At 41.7% G+C, this 23,479-nt stretch overlaps 1 protein-coding gene across 1 annotated transcript in view; it reads right to left on the bottom strand.

Annotated features, from left to right (window-relative positions):
- The window catches only part of SCD5 (stearoyl-CoA desaturase 5), a 150,827-nt gene that overhangs the window by 53,956 nt on the left and 73,392 nt on the right, over positions 1-23,479 (bottom strand). The window contains exon 2 of the mRNA XM_038582283.1: positions 7,346-7,476. Within this exon, the coding sequence (XP_038438211.1) occupies positions 7,346-7,476 (131 nt within the window). The remainder of the gene's footprint in view (positions 1-7,345; positions 7,477-23,479) is intronic.

Here is a 23,479-nt window from a genome sequence, read left to right as displayed (position 1 = left end):
GCCACTTCCCTGGCACCCTGGCACATGGCTGTGTTTAAATGCTTCACATGCTTTTCTCTCTCTGAGTAACTTTGTCCATTCATTTGCTTACTTGTTGATTTGCTCTCCCTCCTACTGAAATATATATTCTATGAGGACAGGGACTGGTGTGTCATGTTCTTCAATGCCTGCTGAATGGAAGGATAAATAGACACTTTGATCCTGCTAGAGGCTCCGAAGCATTGCAGTAAGAGGGTGACCTCTTGAGTCAGCTGCCTGCACTTAAATTCCCCATTGGTGACTTCAGCCTGTATGTCCTTGGACAGGTTACACAGCCTCTTTTCTTTCCATTCTCTCACCTGTCAGAGGAGGAATATAACAGTATCTACCTTTCAGGGGTAGTGTCAGAGGACTATGTAAAGTACTTAGTGAAGTGCTTGGTATGTAGTTATCACTAGATGATTGTTTTGTTTTGTTGTAGTAATTATATAGCTGCCAACGTTTATGGCCCATGACCATGTGATTTACTTGACATATTTATATGTAAAGTTTGCTCCATTTGCAAATCACAGTGTAGCTTCCACTTTCTGGTCTGACATATAAAGAGCTTGAAAGTAATCAATCACTCTCCTTACAACAACAACAAAAGGCTAAACGAACTGAAAACAAGGGACTCTTAGATCCATCAGAGAACTTGAGGTCACAGGGCAAACTGCTGCACCAGAACTAGAGAGAAAAATGGGCAGTTATAGAGGAGTACGGCCTACCAAAAGCAGAAGCCCAGAGCAGAAGCCCACAGCTAGAGCCCGGATGCGTAGGTACACTTTAAACTGTAATCGATGAATTGCTGAATGTGGGCACGCCTGAAGGTTAAAGACGACAGGGGTCCAGGACCACAGGGCCTCAACTTTCACCTACCAGGTTCCCACTATGAACAGCTGAGAAAAAAACCTCTGTTCTCCCAGTAGGTGGAAGAGAAAAGTAATGATTCTGAAATACACAGAGCTCTCTGTTCTCTTTCCAAGATCAGTCTTCAAGAGAAACTATTTTATCAGCTCCTAATCAACCAAGGTTTTAGCAAAGCCTAAGTGCCCCAGGGAAGGGAAATACCTCAGGCTCACAAACTGAGACCTAATTACAAGGCTATAGAAAGCCCCTCACATCTCCATATCAATAGTGCTCCTGTATAATGACAGAATTTCAAAGGAAAGAACTAAAAGCCTTCAATGTCATTTAAGAAAAAAAAATCTCTAGGAAGACTCAAAGATAAGGGGAGAGAGAAAAAACAAGGACACTAGAGGAAAGTTAAGCCCTTGACACCATAGCTACAGCAGACGGTAAGCACACAGCCTAATTCCTAACCAGATAAACACAAAACCTCATACTAAAGCCCTCTTTCCTCAGTTCCTTTTACCCAGGACATCGAGTCCAGCTTTCGACAAAAGATTACAAAGTATGCTAAAAACGCAGAAAATGCCATCTAAGAAGAAAAAGCAAGCATCAGAACTAGATGCGGATATGGCAGTGATGTTGGAATTATCAGACTGAAAATGTAAAACAACTGCTATGGGTATGCTATGAGCTTTAAAAGAAAAAATGGACAACATGCAAGAACAGATGGATAATATAAGTGGAAATGGCAACTCAAAGAAAAGATGAAAGAAAAATGCTAGAAATCAGAAAAGCTGTAACAAATGAAGAATGTCTTTGTTGGGTTCACCAGTAAGACTGGATATGGCAAAAAAACAAACAAACAAACAAAAAGACTGGACATGGCTAAGGAAAGAAACAGTGATCTTGAAGATATATAAATAGCAACTTCCCAAACTGAAATGCAAAAAGAAGACATGGAGAGTTAAAAACAGCAGGGGCCCAGGACCAGAGATAGAACAGTGTCTTGAGGAACCATAGGACTATTACAACAGGTGTAACAAATGTTTAACTGGAATAGCAGAAAAAGAAATAGAGAGAAAAGAAAAAACAAATAGCAGTAGAAATATTTGAAGTAATAATGGCTGGAATTTTTCCAAAATTAATTACAGACACCAAACCACAGATCTGGGAAGCCCAGAGAGCATCAAGCAGGGTAAATCACACACACAAAAATCTCTACTTACACATATCATATTCAAACTGCAGAGACTCAAAGGCAAAGAGAAAATAATGAAAGAACCCAGAGGGGCAAGGTAAGAAATCCTTATAAAGGAGCAACATGCAAGTAAGAAGAAAATGAAGTAAATTATTTAATGTGCTGAAAGAAAACTCTCAAAACCTAGAATTCCACACCCAACAAAGTTATTTACCAAAAGTGAAAGAGAAATAAAGACTCTCAGAAAAACAAAAACTAAAGGAAATTTGTTACCAATAGACTTGCCTTGCAAGAAATGATAGTTTTTTAGAGAGAAGGAAAATGGGAATCGTTAGAAACCCAGGTCTACATAAAGAAAGAAGAGCTTTAGAGAATGAATAAATGAAAGTAAAATAAAACCTTCAATTTTTATTCTTTTTTTTTTTAAGACTTTATTTATTTGAGAGAATGCTAGCATGCGCATGCATGAACTGTGGGGGGAGAAGGAGAAGAGAGGCAGAGGCAGAGAATCTCAAGCAGACTCTGCATGGAGCAGGGAGCCTGACCCAGTCCTCAATCTCTCATCCCTGAGATCATAACCTGAGCCAAAACCAAGAGTCAGACACTTAACAGACTGAGTCACCCAGGTGCCCCCTTCAATTTTTCTTATTCTTAATCCATCTAACAGGTGGTAGTTTGTTTGAAATAATAATAGCAACAATGTATTTGATCATAGCTTAATGACAGGGATGTCCCTTAATGGCAGGGAGGAGGAATTGGGAATGCTCTGTTACAAGGTTGCTGTAGTACTGGGAAGTGCTATAATGTTATTTGAAAGTGGATTTGGATTAGTTCTAAATGTATATTACAAACTCTAGAGCAAGCACTACACACTTGTAAAGAAGTATAGTTGATATGCTAAAAGGGGAGAGAAAATAGAATCATGTAAATGAGCAGTTAAAACCAGGGAAGACAAAAAAGGTACAAAGAACAAAGCCAATGAATAGCAAACAGAAACACGGTGGATATTAATCCAACTACATCAGTAATCATTTTAAGTGTAAATAGTTTAAACACACCAATTAAAAGACAGGATGTCGGGGATCCCTGGGTGGCTCAGTGGTTTAGTGCCTGCCTTCAGCTCAGAGCGTGATCGTGGAGACCCGGGATCGAGTCTCACGTTGGGCTCCCTGCATGGAGCCTGCTTTTCCCACAGCTTGTGTCTCTGCCTCTCTCTCTTTCTCTCTCTCTGTGTGTCTCTAATGAATAAATAAATACAATCTTAAAAATAAAAAATAAAAGACAGGATGTCACAGTGGATTAAAACAAAACAAAACAAAACAAAAACAAAAACAAGAGCCAACTATGAGCTATTCACTGATCACATTGTTGGCCATCACCCAAGAACATCCATGGGTGAGCCTAAGGCTCCCTGGCCTGAGGGTCAGGAGACAGGATGCGGTCTGGTCTATCCACCCACCAGCTGTGTGACCTTTCACAAGTCACTGATATTCTCTGGGCCTCTCTTTACCCTTCTTCTTGCCCTTTATTGCAAAATAAGAGGATTTAGACCAAATCCCTTAACCTCTCTTCCAGTTCAAAATACAAAGCCTCTGTACTAGGATCTGATGAGAAGTCTGGGCAGGCAGAGAGGAAATTGCAGCATCTATCAGGTGCTCTTGGACTGAGTTCATGAGAGACCTACCTGTAGCCAGAAGGGGTGTGTGCATGAGTATGAAAACACAAACCCAAAGTCTGGCTACTGCTTGCAAAAACTGAACTCTTGGAGACTACTGGATGGCAGGAATATCTCACTTGGGTCTATATTTGACTAGCAGAAAATGATAAGGAATTTGCAAATCATATTTAGGCTGAATTGTATCCTACTGATCAGGAAGGAGAATGGTCCAGAGAGGAACTCAGGGAGTCTCTGCTGAATATAAGGTTCAGAGGATTACCAGAGCCCCTTGTCTTGCATTCCTGGCCCATCGTCATCTTTTCAGACTAAACTTCCACCTTTCCCACTATTACCCCTGCCCCATGTACATACATCCTTTGCAGAAGAAACAGAAGAGAGAATTTCAAATGTTTAAGTTCCTGTGTTAAGTAAGTTGTTCTTGAAGATCTCATTCAGCTTCTAGCAAAAGCCCTGCTCATCTTCAAATACAGAACCATGGCATTGACTGTCCATTTTGGCCAGAGGCATGACCACTCTGATCGAAGAAAGCACAGGAGAATCCTTGAAATTATCTTTAAAAACCCACGAGGACATCAAAGGGAAACTAAATCAATGACTCTGCATTAAATCAAGGTTGCAGGTCAGCGCCCTAGATGGACAGATCACAGCACATTTTTACTTTCCCAGGTTGTTCTCTGCCCAGGGTTAAGTGGTCGGGATCGACTGTATTCTGTCCCACTGACACAGATATGCACTGTATGGAAGCTGGCCCAATGCTAATCTTACATACTTCCCATCTAGTTCTTCTTTTACTTTTTCTTCTCCTTCTCCTTCTCTTCTTCTTCTTCTTCTTCTTCTTCTTCTTCTTCTTCTTCTTCTTCTTCTTTCTTCTTCTTCTTCTTCTTTTTAAGATTTTATTTATTTATTTGACACAGAGAGAGAACACAAGCAGGGGCAGAGAGAGAAGGAGAAGCAGGCTCCCCGCCCAGCAGAAAGTCTGATATGGGACACTACCCCAGGACCCTGGGATCATGATCTGAGCCAAAGGCAGATGCCTAACCAACTGAGCCACCTGGGGTCTCGAACCTCTCACCTAGTTCTAAGTGACACTGTTATAAACCTCAGACCCATGAAGTACTGACATTTCCAATGGAAAACTGTAAGAATTTTAATATTCCACTAGATGGAAGGCTGTATGAAGGCAAGGATCGTGACTATGTTTGCTAATCATTATGTCCACTGTGCCTAGCTCAGTGCTTGGCATAGAGTAGGTGCTCTGTAAACATTTGTTAAATGAATGAAAAAAATTCCAGCATACATGTGGGCCTGGACAAAGTATGCATCATTCAAATTTGTTGATTTCTAAAAATACTTTTTAAAATAATTCATTCATTTCTCATTTTTTAAGCAAGCTGTCATTGAGTAAGCCTTCTGCATGATAGGGACCAAAACACAAAAATGAATGAGACAGTATGCTGATTCTCATAAAGAAGAAGGGGACCAGTATTTACTGAGTATAGCTATAAGTTGGGCACTTTTTATTCATGATATCATCCTTCTAGCAATCCTGTGAGGTAAATATTACTTTTCCCCCCTGCCTTTGCATATAAGGGAAGAGAGGCTTGCACAAAGACCCACATCTGCCAAATGGCAAAGCCAAGAATTTATTCCAGGACCTGGGTACTTCCCTCTGTGATGTACTATCTCCCCAGAGTAAAGTAAAATCACAGTGTGATGTTCTGCTATGTGATACTATGTTAAGGAAACTTAGCTTATCAGAAATTGAGTTGTAAATAAATAGTTTCATGGGGAAAAGAGAAGAATTTTATGTTCTCAATTGCAAGTTACTTATGTGGGGAAAAAATTTAATAATAGAGGTGCTTTAAAACCACATCAAAAGTGAGTACTTGAAGGTTAGAAATAAAAAATTGCTCAAACAAAACACATGAAAATTACCAAGTTAAGTCCTAAATAGCATTCTAGACCCAAGTCAAAAGAGTTTCTAAATTATCATTATCATAACTCATTGTCGTGATAAACAAAGCACAGAATTGAACTAAGATGGTTGAAGTCAAAATAAACCATGCTCTCACTTGTACTACCAATGGTGAAGAAAAGAACATACAACCAAGAAGCTGCCAGCTACTCCTTTGTGCACAATAGCTTTTTCCCTAGAACCTTGGTACTAATTCCCAACTGTGCTTGAATTATAACCAGTAGATACCCATTATATGAACTGTGTTCCCTGAGCAATCTATTGTGTTACAGCCCATGTGCCTCATAAAGGCTCAAACTGTGGGAGGAAAACAGGGAAATAATCCTTAGACATAAGAACAACTTGAGGAAACACTCAGGGTCAGGCCATCTTGTAGGGGTGGGAGGCCCCCTGCAGAGGTGGCCACGTGACTTGCACATCTGAAGGTCACAGACAGGCTCTGGGGTTGCCTGCTTCCCTGGACCCTGAAGCAGTTTTGAGAATTGCCATCTCTTCCCGATGGGTGAAAATGCATGGGGCCCAGAATTATCTGCATTCATGTCTCAGCAGAAACTTTGAAAGTAAGTTGTTCCCACCCACCTTACCTGGATCAGATGAGGAACTAGGAAAACAGAAATCCATAATCAACTCAAACTCCAGCAGCTCAGATAGTCCCAAAGGTGGCGGGGAATGATCTACTATTGGAATAGTCCTAATGGATTTGGCCCAATCCTAGCGCAGCAATGATCCTCTGTTACGCTTTTAGAGTTCCCTGCAATTTTCAATGATTTTATAACGACTCTGGGAGAGAAGTCATATTCTGATTTTTACAGATGAAGAAACTGGAAATGAGGAAGTAATTCACAGCAGCCAGCAATCATCAGAGTGAGACTCAAATCCTGTCTTCCAGCATCATATTTTTTTTGAGTTTAAAATATTTTGTATTTAAAATTTCATTCATATATGCATTATACTCGAGCCAACACTATTGTGTGCTAATGGAGTTTTAGGAATGAGGATATAAAGGTGAACAAACCAAATGCTTACATAATAATATAACATCAAGTAGAGCTAATGATCCAGGACCATATTCAATAGACCTCTCTCTACCACAAACTTATAGGGTGACCTCAGGGATGTTTTCTAGGAGCAGTGGCTTTAGAGTCATACCTACATTTGCCTATCCTGGATGTATCACTTTTAGCCATATAATCTGTCAAGTTCTTTAATGTCATTAAACTTTGGTCCCCCACCTGTAAAACGAGGACATATATAACACCAAGTTCATGGGGTTACGTGAGGGTCAAATGCAATGTGCAGAGAGCATGCTCAGCACAGAACTTGGACCCGGTTAGAGCCAGACAAATGTGGAGGGTTTCAGGGCATGGGCTTTGGGTGGAGGTATCTCCTTCATCCTAAGTGGTTTAGTATTCCTAAGGATGCAAAGCCCCGATGGGACATTTTACCATATCTAAAGCTATAAGGAGACAAACACTTAGGACAGACCACAGATGCTTGGGAACCTGAGCAGTGAGGCAGGCATGGGGCTAGAGGAATGACTGCCCCACAGGGGGCAGGTCTATGCCTTCTCCTGTGGTGCCCTCTGTGCTGGGGCCCTAAGGCAGACAGGACCCTCCATCTCCACCTGGAAAGCCATGGAGTTGGCAGCAGCCAGGAATATCCTCAGAGGCAGCTTGGCCTTGTAGGATCTGTGGCTCCACAGGCGATGGGCACCAGCTGTGACACCCAGAGCAGTCAGGAGGAAGCAGAAGTAGGCTGCAAGACACAAGTAGGGAGAATGTCAACAAATGTCTCCAAGCTTCGACACATCCCCCATGCTTTTTTTCTTTTCTGCATAGGGACCCATGGGAAACGGTGGGAGGAGAAGAATCTGCAATGTGAAGGAAGAATTGATAACTTGGGGGAAATGCAGCCTTTTTGTTGATTTGCAGCTTTCCCATACCAGGCAGATGTGGAGAGAACTTTCCTCAAGGAACTTTGACCTTTGAATGTCATTTTTTCTCTATCGAACAAATCTTTTATTTGCTAATGCTCCATGACAGTTTTGATGCAAAGTCATAATCACATTAGTGTGTATTTGTCACTCAGTCTTACATGCCCACTCTGTGGAGCTGAGATTGATCTCTGTGTTGCCTGTTGCTGGCACCCACGCCAGGAAGAGTGTTATACGAAGGCCATATTTCTAAAAGGCAGTGCCCTTATCATGGCTCCATAGGCCTTGGTTTGAACAAAATCAGGCCAGACCTAAAAGCAGTGAAGTGTGGCTCAGTACCAGTAAGAATGAAAATAAAACTAATGGCAGAGACAACTGAGATTTGCCTCCTCAAGATCCCCACTTACACCATCACTATGACCTGGGATGGCAGAGATGGCCAAGTGGTGAAATTTTTAAACCCACTCTAAGTGGAGCTTATTATCTGCCAACACTTAAATATATTATTTTTAAGCCTCAGAGCAGGTAGTATTAGCTCACTTTGCAGTTGAGAAATTGGAACTCTGAGAGTTAAATCCTGTATATAAACCCAAGTCAGCCTGGTCTCTGCCAAAGACCCCATGCTGCCCTCCACGTGGTGCCAGTGGATTGCTCTTCGTATAAAGACTTGGGAGAGGTTATAAAACATGGTGTAAAGGAGACACACAGGGACCACCCAAAAAAATTACGATTCCTGAGATTATTACAACTACTCTAGTGTTTTCACAGCAATATGCTCACACAATGTTAAATGCCTTGCTTGGATTACCTTATTAAAAACACTTCAAACAATCATATGGGTTTAGATTATTATTATTAGCCCCATTTTATAAATGAGAAAATCAAGGCTTAAAGAAGTTAACTAATTTCCCAGTGTCACAAAGCTAGGAGGTGTCTTTGCTAAGAGCCAAACTCTAGTGTGTCAGAACCAAGAATTGAGTTCCTAAGCACTATGCCTTTGGGTGATACCAGGTAGGTTTTATCTGTACTTCTCTACACCCCACTATCATCCTTAATATTGGGTCCTAATCTAAATTTAAAAGTGAGCTGCTTCCTTACTTAGGGGGAGAACTCAAAACCAAGCTCTAAGTAGGCAGGCTCAGGCAGATTATCTTGCTATTGCTTCTAGCACTTAGAACATACAGGGCCCTACAGAAAGAACTGGCAAAGAACAAGTGATCAGCTGTGAGTACATCCTTGAACAATTGTGAATTGTACCAGGACAGAATGAGTTTTTAGAGAGCTCACTATAGCACTTCTTTAGAAGAATCACTAGGGTAACTGCAGTGTCAATATATATATTTAGGGGAGAACCATATTACATCTCCCAAAAGTCAAGTCTGACAGATCTTGATCTCAATCCATATTTATATGGGTCTAAAAGCAAGACATGCCTCTGGTACTAAAATTAATGAGTCTCTGAATACATGTGGTTTTCATGAACTTGACAAATCATTCCTTACTTGAGATGTTAAAAAACAATCTGCTCATAAATCACAGAAAGTAACAGTATATAAAAAGCTCTGGTATCTTTTGTTATTATAATTTAACTTTGGTCATAAGACAATGAAATGGACAGCTATTTTCCATGTCATCCCTGGCCTTCATGTCTCTACCAAAAATTTTTTCCCCAACTGTCAAGGAGTCATGGAACAAGTGAAATCTGTAATGGAAAAATTCAGTGTGACCCTATTTTTCCAGCAGATTAAGACACTGGACCTTGGCTAAAATAAAATAAATCCCAAGACTCATAAAAAACATTGGCAAAAAAAAAAAATCTGTTCAATGCACAGTTCCCAGACAGGGCCTTATCATAGATGATGGCATTGTCTTATCCTATTTGGGATCTCCAGTATTTCAGGAGTCACTTACATAGTTGGTCTGCCATGGACAATAGAAGCTGTTGGTTTTTCATGGTCTTTCTTCTGGCAACAGGAATGTGGCCATGTAATCCACAGATGGCCTAGTGTAGTACTCTATCTTCTTAGCTCTGGGAGTAAACACCTACCCAATGCTCTCTATTCTGGCTCAAAGACTAAAGGTCACATACCAAGGTATGATTACAGCAGTAGAGAATGAGACCAAGAAAGTGAGAGGCATGAAGATGGTGGTGATGCCAAGAAGACCTAGAAGGAGAGCTCCCTGCTCTGAGCCACTGGTTGTAGCCCCTATAGTTCTACAGCTCCTTTAATCCTGTGAGCCACATGGTACTTCTCCTAGTTATGTGAGCCAGCAAATTCCCTTTTCTTTTCTTTTTTTTTTCAAATTCCTTTTTCTTGCTGAAGTTGGTTTGCTCTGGATTTCTGCTACTAAAATTCTGTAGAATCTTTAAAGAAGAAAGCAAACTTCTAGCCATCATCCAAATGAGAACAAACTACAAAAACCCTGGCCTGAGTATGAGGCTGTTCTATTAATAGGACTCAGTTTTCCTATTTGGATAGGAAGCAGATCCTTCCCCAGTTAAGCTTTCAGATAAGATAGCAGCCCACTGGTAGCATGGCAGGATACAAAATCAATGCCCAGAAATCAGTGGCATTTCTATACACTAACAATGAGACTGAAGAAAGAGAAATTAAGGAGTCAATCCCATTTACAATTGCACCCAAAAGCATAAGATACCTAGGAATAAACCTAACCAAAGAGGTAAAGGATCTATACACTAAAAACTATGGAACACTTCTGAAAGAAATTGAGGAAGACACAAAGAGATGGAAAAATATTCCATGCTCATGGATTGGCAGAATTAATATTGTGAAAATGTCAATGTTACCCAGGGCAATTTACACGTTTAATGCAATCCCTATCAAAATACCATGGACTTTCTTCAGAGAGTTAGAACAAATTATTTTAAGATTTGTGTGGAATCAGAAAAGACCCCGAATAGCCAGGGGAATTTTAAAACAGAAAACCATAGCTGGGGGCATCACAATGCCAGATTTCAGGTTGTACTACAAAGCTGTGGTCATCAAGACAGTGTGGTACTGGCACAAAAACAGATACATAGATCAATGGAACAGAATAGAGAACCCAGAAGTGGACCCTGAACTTTATGGTCAACTAATAATCGATAAAGGAGGAAAGACTATCCACTGGAAGAAAGACAGTCTCTTCAATAAATGGTGCTGGGAAAATTGGACATCCACATGCAGAAGAATGAAACTAGACCACTCTCTTGCACCAGACACAAAGATAAACTCAAAATGGATGAAAGATCTAAATGTGAGACAAGAGTCCATCAAAATCCTAGAGGAGAACACAGGCAACACCCTTTTTGAACTCAGCCACAGTAACTTCTTGCAAGATACATCCACGAAGGCAAAAGAAACAAAAGCAAAAATGAACTATTGGGACTTCATCAAGATAAGAAGCTTCTGCAAAGGATACAGTCAACAAAACCAAAAGACAGCCTACAGAATAGGAGAAGATATTTGCAAATGACGTATCAGATAAAGGGCTAGTTTCCAAGATCTATAAAGAACTTCTTAAACTCAACACCGAAGAAACAAACAATCCAATCATGAAATGGGCAAAAGATATGAAGAGAAATCTCACAGAGGAAGACATAGACATGGCCAACATGCACATGAGAAAATGCTCTGCATCACTTGCCATCAGGGAAATACAAATCAAAACCACAATGAGATACCACCTCACACCAGTGAGAATGGGGAAAATTAACAAGGCAGGAAACCACAAATGTTGAAGAGGATGCGGAGAAAAGGGAACCCTCTTACACTGTTGGTGGGAATGTGAACTAGTGTAGCCACTCTGGGAAACTGTGTGGAGGTTCCTCAAAGAGTTAAAAATAGACCTGCCCTACGACCCAGCAATTGCACTGTTGGGGATTTACCCCAAAGATACAGATGCAATGAAACGCCGGGACACCTGCACCCCGATGTTTATAGCAGCAATGGCCACGATAGCCAAACTGTGGAAGGAGCCTCGGTGTCCATCGACAGATGAATGGATAAAGAAGATGTGGTTTATGTATACAATGGAATATTCCTCAGCCATTAGAAATGACAAATACCCACCATTTGCTTCAACGTGGATGGAACTGGAGGGTATTATGCTGAGTGAAGTAAGTCAGTCGGAGAAGGACAAACATTATATGTTCTCATTCATTTGGGGAATATAAATAATAGTGAAAGGGAATATAAGGGAAGGGAGAAGAAGTGTGTGGGAAATATCAGAAAGGGAGACAGAACATAAAGACTCCTAACTCTGGGAAACGAACTAGGGGTGGTGGAAGGGGAGGAGGGCGGGGGTGGGGTGAATGGGTGACGGGCACTGAGGGGGGCACTTGATGGGATGAGCACTGGGTGTTATTCTGTAAGTTGACAAATTGAACACCAATAAAAAATAAATTTATTATATAAAAAAAAAAAGACAGCAGCCCAGGCCAACACTGCTTGCCTTGTGAGAGATCCTGGAGCTGAGGACCCAGGTCCAGTAGTACCTGCATTCCTACTTCACAAAAACTGTGAGAAAATAAATGTATGTTGCCTTAAGCTGCTAAATTTTGGGTTAATTTGTTCTTCAGCAATAGTTAACAAATGCAAGACCTAAGGAGGAACTTTACCCTTAAGGGAAGGAAGGTATAGTTAGAGTCTTGGTTTAAGAAGAGTTTGCTATCTCTAGGTACAGAAAGTAGATTTGTCTTGCAAGGGGTTGGGAGGGTAGGAAGGGGAGTGGGAAGTGACTGCTAACAGGTACAAAGATTTGGTGTGAAGGGTGATAAAAATATTCTAGAACTGATTTTGGTAATGTTTGTACAATTCCACGAATATACTAAAAACCAATGAATTATATACGTCAAATAGATGAATTATAATGAGTTATGACTCAATAAAGTAGTCATTATTCCTATTAGACTTTGTTATTATGTATATTTTCTCAATGTAAAATAAAATAGACATGTCACAAAACAAAACAGAACAAAACAGACAAAAATCAACCACTTGCCTAGGATGCCACCGTAGGCATCATCACCCCTGGATACTGGATACTTGGCACCACTGGACACTCATGTCATACTGTGGCCCCTTAAATCTTCCATGGCTGCCAAAAAGAGTCTCATTTGACCCTTCGCCTATGCCTGAATCTGTCAAGGCCCAAGATTCCAAAGAAGAAGCACTGATTTGTCCATGTGTAGATCACAAGCCCAGCTCTTACTGCCAGCAACAAAAGAGGAAGAATCCACAGTCCCTTTGGTTTTCAAGATGGAAGGCAGAGCCTCCCATCTATTCTGAGTCCTCAACTGGAGCAATGTTTAGAGAATTATTATAGTGAAACCCTCTGGACCACACAACCAGAGAACAGTCCTGGAGAGATGTTAAGGATCAAAAATTTAAACTCCCTTAATTCTGGACCTGATCAGAGGGAGAGACGGACAGCTCCCTTCGAGATCCATCTGTGAGCACCCGACAGAAGCAATTGGCAGAAGTCTTAACTGTGTGTATTGTCTGTTTCCCTCTAGCACCAGAGTGAAAGCTACTAAATAATAATGATAGCTACTATTGACCCAGAACTCTCTATGTGCCAGGCCCTATTCTAAACAATTTATACAGATGAGCCTGAGTGGCTCAGTTGGTTAAACATCTGACTCATGATTTTGGCTCAGGTCATGATCTCATGGGTCATGGGACTGAGTCCTGTGTCTGGCTTCTCGCTTGGCAGAGTCGGCTTGAGATTCTCTCTTCCTTCTCCCTCTGTCCCCCCCTCCCCAATCATGTTCTCTCCCTCCCTCTCTAAATAAGTCTTGAGAAAAATAAACAATTTATACATAGTAACTCTTAGAATACTCACTTCAAGTCTAGGGGTGGGTAATATGATCTCCATTTTACATATGAAGGCAATTTGACATGAAGTGATGCAACCAGGTTGCAATCTAAGGCAGGAAGAGCCCACACTCAATAATACCCCTGCAGGCTGCTTGACCTCTTGGGGTTGCCTTAATTCTAATGGGAGGAGCCTAAATGTATCATGTCCTTTTAGTCAGCTCAAAACATAAGCTGGAAGTCAAGACCCTTGTTTTCTGTTTTGCCTTTGGCAAAGTTCACCAACTGGCAAGTTCACTTCCAAGAATGCCATCACCATCATTCTGCATTCAATTCAGCCACAGCTTGCCTTGGGAGCACCAGACAACCCAAGGATTCATGAGATAGTTTATTGAGCTCTTATTATAGACCATACACTCAGCTTAGCACTGGGTCTGCAAGTTGACCGTGTGAACATGGGTCTTGGTCTCTGAGTTGATAGGAGTTTGAAAAGTAAATTACTTAATATATAATTATAAATTACAGCAAGTGCTGCAGAGGAGACAAACAGAATAATATAAGAGAGATTAAAAGGGGGATAATTTAGGGGCATCTGGCTGGCTCAGTTGGAAGAACGTGTAACTCTTGATCTCAGGATCATGAGACCAAGCCCAACACTGGGTGTAGAGATTGCTAAAAAAAATAAATAAATAAATAAAAGGGGGATAATTTAGTTTGGGGGACTAAACTAAACTAGTGGGAGTGAGAATTAAGCTAACCCCTAAAGGATGAGGAGGAGGCAAGATTCAGGCAGAGGGACCCACGTGTGAAAAGACCTGGGCTGGAGAAGGAGAGCTGATAAAAAACCTGTATCTGACCACCTTACACCCACTCAGAGTGCTACTAGAACAAAACAAAAACAGAAAATAACAAATGTTGGCATGGATGTGGAGAAATTGGAACCCTTATGAATTGACAGTGGGAGTGAAAAATGATGCAGCCACCGTGGCAAAGTTTGGTGGTTCCTCAAAAAGTTAAACATAAAATTACCATATGATCCAGCAATTCCACTTCTGGGTATATACACCCAAAGAATTGAAAACAAGGACTCAAACAAATACTTGTTCATTCATGTTAATTGCAGCATCAGTCACATAGTCAAAGGGTGAAAACACCCTAAATGTTTATGAACAGATGGATGGATATACGAAATGTGATGTACATACAATGGAATGTTCATTGACCATCAAGTGGAATAGAATTCTGACCCATGCTACAGAACATGGATGAACTTTGAAAACATTATGCTAAGTGAAATCAACCAGACACGAAAGGACAAGTATAGTATGATACCGCTTACACAAGGTACCTAGAAGAGGCAAATTCATCAAGTCCCACATCGGGCTCCCTGCATGGAGCCTGCTTCTCCCTCTGCTTATGTCTCTGCTTATCTCTATGTGTATCTCATGAATAAATAAATAAAATCTTTTTTAAAAAAAGATACAGATACACATATTTATATATGATTGTCATCACAGCATAATGGTTGAAATGAACCTGGGATTGAATCCCTGGTCTATCACTTATTAGCTTGACAATCTCTAAATCTTGGTTTCTTCACTCATAAAGTGGGGGAAAATAGTACCTGCTTTATGACAAACCTGTTATAAAGATTAAAGGAGGTAAGCATGCAAAATGCAAGTCCACGCCTGGGGAGCAGTGAGCACATATCACATATCATTACGAATGCCCTTTAAAGTTGGGTTTATAAGTTTCGAGAGTCTGACACAATTTATTTCCAGGTACTATTTCAACAATTCCCTCGAAAGTGGAACATTTTCACCTCCTGCTGAAAAGCAAAGGGTTTCTCTTTACTGTTGAAACCTGCAAACTTCTACTATACTCACAATAACCACCAGCCTCTCTTTACAATTCCTGCCTCCCTCCACTAATCCATCTTCCCTTGTGCTGTATGTGGGCTGCAAGAAGATATGTTCTCTCTTCCCATGGCATGAATCTTTAGGCAACCGCCTGCATCTTCTAGGAAGATTGAACAGATAAAGATGGAATAAGAGAGAAAAAAATATATTTCATGCATTTTACATATACTGCACGTTTTCCTCAAGTGTCCTTCCTGCCTTCACTTAGGTCCAGTTGGAGTGCTCTAAAGTTCTAAGCAAATGCTATTTCTAGAACCTCATTCCATGTATACAAGGCTCATTTCAGACACTCAGGCTAAGTCAGGCAGCCATGTTGGAGGCTCTCTTGCCCTGTTTTTCAGTATGGCAATGATCACATTGTAATAAATAAGGAATTTTTATCGATCTAATGCCATCCTCCCTTTGAAAACAGAATCTCCAGGAGGGTGGAGGTCATATGTCCATCTTTCCATGTGTTCCCTACTGATACCTATGCAACTAAGAGAAAAATATACATCCATGCTGATAGGTCTCACTTTAAAATTCATGGCAATTAGCTTCATTTGGATGTAATATTACCCAACAACATCATTATATCTCCTTGGTCCACATGAGCTCTCTCTCTCCTAGACATCACTTTCACACCTGCTCCAACCCCCTCGTCCCCTACACCTCCATCCCCCCTCATCCGATAACTTTGTTTTCGATTTCATTGAGAATAGCAGAACTCCTCAGGCTCTACCACCTGTCCCCACCCTCCAGCATCCATGCCTGTGTACCTTAGATTTCTCCATTACTAGAGAGGGCCAGTCCATACTCCCTTTAAGGCTGGTCCTCCTTGTGCATCTTACCCGTTGCTATCCTCTCCCGTTGCTCTGCAACTCTCCTCTCCTCTCTCTGTCCTCAATACCCTCCCACTATATGATTCCCACCCACCTGCAACCACACTATTTCCCTCCTGTTAAAAACATTAAAGAACTTCTTTCGACCCCACGTCTCCACCTAGATCCTATTCCATTTTCCTGTTCCCCTTCACAGCAAAGCTTTCTGCAGGATTGTCTCTTAATAGCAGGAAGTTGTTCACTTCCCGCTCTCTCCTAAGTCCACCAGGTTTCTGTGCCTCTTCCCTCATCTCCATTCCCAGTCCGAACTGCTTTTGCCCAGGTCCTGACAAGACAAAGCTTGTCCCTTCCGTCATGTCTCTAGAGGCATACCGAACCTGTCATCACGTGGGTGATGGGAACAGTGAAGGAGAGGCACCTGCACTATGAAGTATCTGAAGGATAGGAGGAATGGCATGGGGAGAAGCATGTGGGGCGACAGTTGTGAAGGCTTTGTGCATTCAAGCAGTGGCGAGTGATTTGGTTTGGCTTCTGGGGGAAAGGTGGTTGGGGGAGTAAAATGAAATGAGAAGATCGGACAGGGACCTGATCAGAAGGGATTTAAATATGATGCGGAGAGATAGGGTATATTTGATCGTGACCACGGTAAGGTACCCAGAAAGAATTTCCCATGACCAGATTTAGAACGGCAGACGTGGAAGCGCTGTGGAAGACAGTCTAGAGGGTGAAGGTGGAGAAGCTGTGCTGGAAATTCTCCATGTGCCACTGCAGACATCCCTCCCCTCTCACGCTGCCCTCCGCCCTGGGAGGCTGGCCTCTATACGGGGTACTGGGCAGGGTACTGGGCGATAGCTGCGGCAGATTACTTGAGCAGCTTTATTTATTTATTTATTTACTTACTTACTTATTTACTTATTTATATTTTATTTATTTATTCATGAGAGACACACAGAGAGAGCAGAGACATAGTCAGAGAGAGAAGCAGGCTCCCTGTGAGAAGCTTGATGCGGGACTCGATCCCAGGACCCTGGGATCACGACCCGAGCCAAAGGCAGACACTCAACCACTGAACCACCCAGGTGCCCAAGCAGCTTTAAACTCTCTACATATATTCTAGGGCCTTACACTGACCAGGCAACTCTAGGGCCTCCAAGTGATCCTGTGACACAGCCTACTACGGGAGTGATGGACAAAGACAGTGCTTCTCAAACAAATGTGCCCACAAATCATCTGAGGATCTAGTAAAGCTGCAGCTACAACTTGGGTAGGTCTGGGTAGGGCCAGAGATGCTGTGTGTCCACCAAGCCACCAGGTCGCACCACTGCCGCTGTCGCGAGGACCCCATGTTGAGTTGCAAGGCCAGGGCAATCACTGCAGAGACTCATTTAGGACCAAGGAAACCTAGCTTCTCTCTTGGCTTAGTGATTCAGGCAAAAGGGTTTTTTTAGTGAAAGAAGCCCAAGATAGAAGTCTTATCTCCCCACCCTCTGCCTTACATTCATTCTGACTTCCTTCTTTTCTGCTTGTTTTCTTTTCCCAGGAACAGAGTGGCTAAAGTGTACTTAAGGCAGATTTTAAAATTCAGAAGATGAGACAAGGACTGCCTTCAAAGCATCACAAAAACAGTTCTATAATATAAAAACACAAGAACTGAGCTGCTAAAAGAACCAAGGCTAAATAAAGATCATTTACGCCTTACAGTTCCACCTTCATACCTCGGTGTGGGAAAGGGTCTCATTAAAGCAAAAATATCCCTTGATCAAATAAGAATTTGTTAAACAGATGGGGCATCTAGGTGGCTCAGTCTGTTAAGTATCCAACTTCTAATCTCAGCTCAGGTCTTGATCTCAGGTTCAGGAGTTCAAGCCCCGTGTTGGGCTCCCTGCTGGGTGTGGAGACAACTTAAAAAAAAAAATGTGTTGAACAGAATGTTAAGGGCTCTTAATCATCATGGAATGGTGTTGACAACCTTTCTCCTGTAGGAAAATATGTAAAACAAGTTGACCAAAGTGAAAGATTGGGGGAAGGGAAGGGTAGAGTTATTTTCTTCTGTTCTTAAGAAAATGTCAGAGACCAGTACTCTTCTGCTTCCAGTCCACTTTTGAAAATGTTTGGCATTTGGTAAGTGCCACACAAGCGTAAGAAAAGTTATATTCAGAGTTGTCAATTGCTTAACATTTTACTAAAAATGCAAAAAACAAACAAAAATCAAAGTTACTGGGGCAGCCCAGGTGGCTCAGCGGTTTAGCGCCACCTTCGGCCCAGGACATGATCCTGAAGACCAGTGATCGAGTCCCACGTTGGGCTCCCTGCATGGAGCCTGCTTCTCCCTCTGCCTGTGTCTCTAACTCTCTCTCTCTCTCTCTGTGTCTCTCATGAATAAATAAATAAAATCTTTAAAAAAAATCAAAGTTACTGTATTATTTTGTTATCTGTTAGTATCTGTTCAGTATGACACCAAAGCAAATCCTTGAAAGACAACTGTTCTAGAACACAAGCTAGTTTTGACTTGGATCTTTCCTCTATTCTGTGTTTCCCTTATGTCTTCTTATTCTCTTCTTCAAAGTCTCTTCCTCTCCCTCAAATGACACAAAGCTTCTCTTGGGGGATGAGGAAAATTAGGCAAGGAAATCAGACCTCGCTGGAACAAGTCATGGAGGATGCAGGCTCCTTTCAGAAAGTGAGGGGGCACACAGGTAACCATATCGCCCACCTGCCATTTCCTACCTGGGAGTGGGGGGTGGACAGGGGCATCATACTCTTTCTTAGTCTCAGTTCTCTTATCTGTGAAGCAAACAAATCAACCAAAAACAACACTATCTCGAATAACTTTGAGACAAATGAAAATGTACATAAGGGAGTTAGCAAATAGTAATATCTCAATAAACATTACTGAAAACTCCATTATTCTTATCACCAGGCAACCTTTGCAAGATTGAGGGTGGGTGACCAGGAAGCAGGGCCTTCAGGGGGAAAGGGGGCACCAGGTCCAGCAGGGACCCTTTTTCCTACCCTTCCTCAGCCCTCCCAGGTTCTCTGAGGTGAATTTAGGAAAAGCAAACTCACTCAGAGTTTATGACTCAGGATAACTCCCATCATCCATCTCTCTCTGTTAACCAATCAAAATCAAACACAACTACTGAAATTAGAATTAGAGATAACAGAGCCCAAAGAGAATAATTTACTACACTATGGATTTACTTTTTCATTAAGTATTTGGTTCTAATTTTCTCTTGGGCAGTAGGTGAGAGAGAGAGGGAGGGAGGGAGGTGTGCATAGGTACATTTTGCTATAGCTACGTACATTACATGCTCATGAATGTCTCTGGACATAAATGAGAAACTACAATGTCAAAAATGTTGGTCCCTCAGGCCCCGTGGATGGCTCAGTCAGTTAAGCATCTGACTCTTAATTTCGGTTCAGGTCATGATCTCAGGGTCGTGAGATCAAGCCCTGAGTTGGGCTTGTGGACTCAGCTTAAGATTCTCTATCTACCTCTCCCCCGGCCCCTCTCCCTCCTCATTCTCTCTTTCTCTCACTCTAAAAATAAATAAATAAATCCTTTTAAAAAAATGTTGGTGCCTTGAAGGAAGACTAAGATTAACATCATGACCCAAACTATCCATTTGAGGGAAGTGGCAAAAAAAGGATCATTTCTGCCCTCATTGTCTAAATTATCTGAATTATTACAGGTCCTCCTCTCCCTCTTCTTTTTTTAACAAGCAATTTCTGTAAGGAGATCAAGACAGCTAGTGGTTGGAGCCCAGGCCCCAGAAGTTTGGGCCGGAGTTAGCAGGCACCTTCTCAGCAATGAAGCATGAAGACTGGGAGACCCAGACTCTCAGAAGGCTGAGCTTTGAATGAGCATTTTGACGAAAAGTTCTGGCAAGAGAAGCCCAGGACCTCTCTGTTGCCTTGTGTCTGAGTCAAAAGAGCTGGTGATTAAAGTTTAAGTTGATGGAAAGCCCCGTGGGAGGCTTTCTGTCCCCATTTCTCCTCAAGGATCTCCTCATTCTCCTCACAATCTCTTCTGACCACAGAAATGTCCTCCCTGGGGCTTAGCATGAACACAGTGGATTTTGATCCAACTTCCCCATCTAGCAACTACAGGCCAGACACAGATGAAAAACGTTTGGTGGTAAGGTGTACTTGGTGATCGCAAAGGGAAAAATGACAAGACACAGTCTTTGCAAGATTTTTTTTACCACAATAATGTGTCTGCCTTACATTTTTGTAGGACAAAAAATTTAAAAATTTAATTATACAGCATTCTCTCAAGATACCAAGAAATCCCCTTTGATTGTCTGGTTAGTGACTGCACCGTTGAGACAGCCTGACCTAGTTCATGAACTCTAGTTTCAAGGGTTTTCTTCACACATTTTTATTCCTGCCAAGTCTCTGTAAGTTGCTGTGAATAACCCAAAGCATATTTTAAAATTTTGCAGCACAATCCAGGACCTGGTTTTCTGATCTTCCTTGGTTTTGATGCAACCAAAATTGGATTAAAATCCAACCTAATTCTAATAGGTTGCCTTAGCAAAATGTAATTATCCATTCATTTGTTTCTGAGCAAACATGTCTAAGTACCTCCCATGTACCAGGTTTTCTGCAAGGTATTGAGTACGGTCATGGTCAGCATCTCTCCCCAGGGAGGCTCATGGCTAACCAGCTCCTCAGAGTGACAGCCCTCTAGCCACAATCAGCCCATGGATTATTGTTTTTTTTAAACTGAGCCAACAATGAAAAATAAACAATTTAAAAAATTAAAAAATCTCTATTTCTGGCTTCTCTTTACAAATGGAAACATGTAACAATACCAGGCCACCTCACTTTCTTGTATGGCCACTTGCTACCGGAGCTAACTGCCATCTACAAGCCAAGGAGAGAGGGGCCGGCCTGGAACGGAGCCTGCCCTCACAGCCCTGCCGATGCCTTGATTTCAGGCTGCTACCATCCAGAACTGTGAGCCAATAAATTCTTGTCGGTTAAGCCCCCAGGTCTGTGGTACCTCATGACAGCAGCCCCTGCAAACTAACAAACATGCTGAAGTCATTAGGTCAAAGGATTGCCAGGAAGCAGGAAGCAGGATATTCCTATGGTGTCAAAGCAGCATCCTCCAGATTGTTTACTAACAGTCAAGGGGGAAATCACATTTTACCATGGAGGAATCTGGCACTTTACCAAGAGATGTAACAGCGTCAGTAACCATGGAAGAACTCAGCACCAGGTGCCTTTTGATGTGATAAATATGAAGCACACAGCATCACCCTAAAGGCATTCTCACCAAATATGCTTAGCTTTAATATAAATATGCTCCCAGTTTACAAGAAACAAAAGGAAAAAAAGGAAACAATCAGACAATCCAAAATGTGAAACATTCTACTGAAAACTGACCTAGTCTCTTCAAAAAGTCAATGTCAGAGGTGGAAGGTCTGTTCTAAAGACAGTGAGCACAAATAAAATTTAAATGCAATGCAATAAGCATGACTGAATCCTGGTTCCCAAAAAACCTATTATAAAAGGTATTTTAACAAAAACTGGAGAAATTTGAATATAAACCAGATAATGGATTATTATTAAGTTATGATAATAATCATAGGGGATGTGTGTAGAATTATTTAGGGATAAAGGGCCATAACAACAGCAACTTACTTTTAAATGATTGAGAAAAAATTACAGATAGATTAAAACAAATACAGTGGCTCAGTTGGTTGAGCGTCTGCTTTCGGCTCAGGTCATGATATGAGGTCCTAGGATGGAGCCCCACATTGGACTCCCTGTGCAGAGGGGAGCCTGCTTCTTCCTCTGCCCCTACCCCCGCTCATGCTTTCTCTCTCTCTCTCTCTCAAATAAATAAAATCTTTAAAAAGTAGAACAGGGATCCCTGGGTGGCTCAGCAGTTTAGCACCCGCCTTTGGCCCAGGGCGTGATCGTGGAGTTCTGGGATCGAGTCCCGCATCGGGCTCCCTGCATGGAACCTGCTTCTCCCTCTGCCTCTCTCTCTCTCTGTGTGTCTCTCATGAATCAATAAATCAAATCTTTAAAAAATATATAAATAAATAAATAAAAAGTAGAACTAATGTGGTAAAATGTTAATAACTGTTAAATCTAGTAGTAGACATGCAGGTGCCCACTGTAGTATTTTTTTTAAATCCTCTGTGTTTGGGGTAACTGGGTGGCTCAGTCGGTTGAGCGTCTACCTTCATCTTGGCTCAGGTTATGATCTCAGGGTTCTGGGATCGAGCCCAAACACCAGGCTCCTCCGCTCAGTGGGGAGTCTGCTTCTCCCTCTCCTCCTGCCCCTCCCCTCTAACTCCCCCAGCTCATGCTCCTCCCCTCCCCCCCAAATAATTAAACACAATCTTTAAAAATATCACCTGTGTTTGAAAATGTTCGTATTAAGCGTTTGGGGAAAACAAATGTCACTGAGAGTTAACACACAGGTGCTAAATCAGCTTCTTTTACATCACACATTAATACACAGACCAAACTTGAGGATCAGAGCACAGAGGGCCAGCAGGAGAATATGTGGGTTAAACCTTGCCTTGTGCTGGCTTTATGATACTAAAGTGATTACAGTTAAATATAAACATTCTTCTCCTCTCTGCCTACAAAAAAAAAAAAAAAGAAGAAGCTCTAAAATAAGCAGGAAAGATGAAGTCAGACAAAAAAAAGAAAAGAAAAGAAAAGTAAAAAAAATATGCATGTGGCTATGTTTAGCTCTTCTCTGATCCCTTCTGCTTCTGTCCCATCTGTAAAACGGAGAGAACAAACCAAATATGGGGATTGTTTCTGGGATTAAAGATGAGGAATGTCAAGGGCCTGACACACAGTACACAGGTGATCAATGTCCTTCTAACGCTGTCGCTGGGACGGGGCGGTGGGAGTCCCCAGGGGCAGCAGAAAGCTAAGCCAGACTTTCTGGCCCTGGAGCCCACCTCCAGCCTGTCCTGCGCTGTAACTACCTCTGAACACAGGGCATTTTTTCTAGTACAATAAAGGTAACTACTTGCCGTACAAACACAACAGTGGACACATCTTGCTTTACATTTCAGGTTATGCCTTGTATTTAGGATAATAATCAGGAAAAATTCAAGAACCATTTCTTGAAGGCTTAATACAGCAAAAAAAAAAAAAAAAAAGGAAAATCAAGGCAGAATAGCTCCACAATAAGGAGGCCAAAGCTTTCCTGTAATCTATGTCAAGACCTTGGAATATTTTAATGCTTGAAATAAATAACTTCCCTGAGCTTTACGAATAAATAGA

This window comes from Canis lupus, chromosome 32 (assembly GCF_011100685.1).
Source record: "Canis lupus familiaris isolate Mischka breed German Shepherd chromosome 32, alternate assembly UU_Cfam_GSD_1.0, whole genome shotgun sequence".
Taxonomy (NCBI): Eukaryota; Metazoa; Chordata; class Mammalia; order Carnivora; family Canidae; genus Canis; species Canis lupus.
This window is presented reverse-complemented; position numbering and strand designations above follow the sequence as displayed.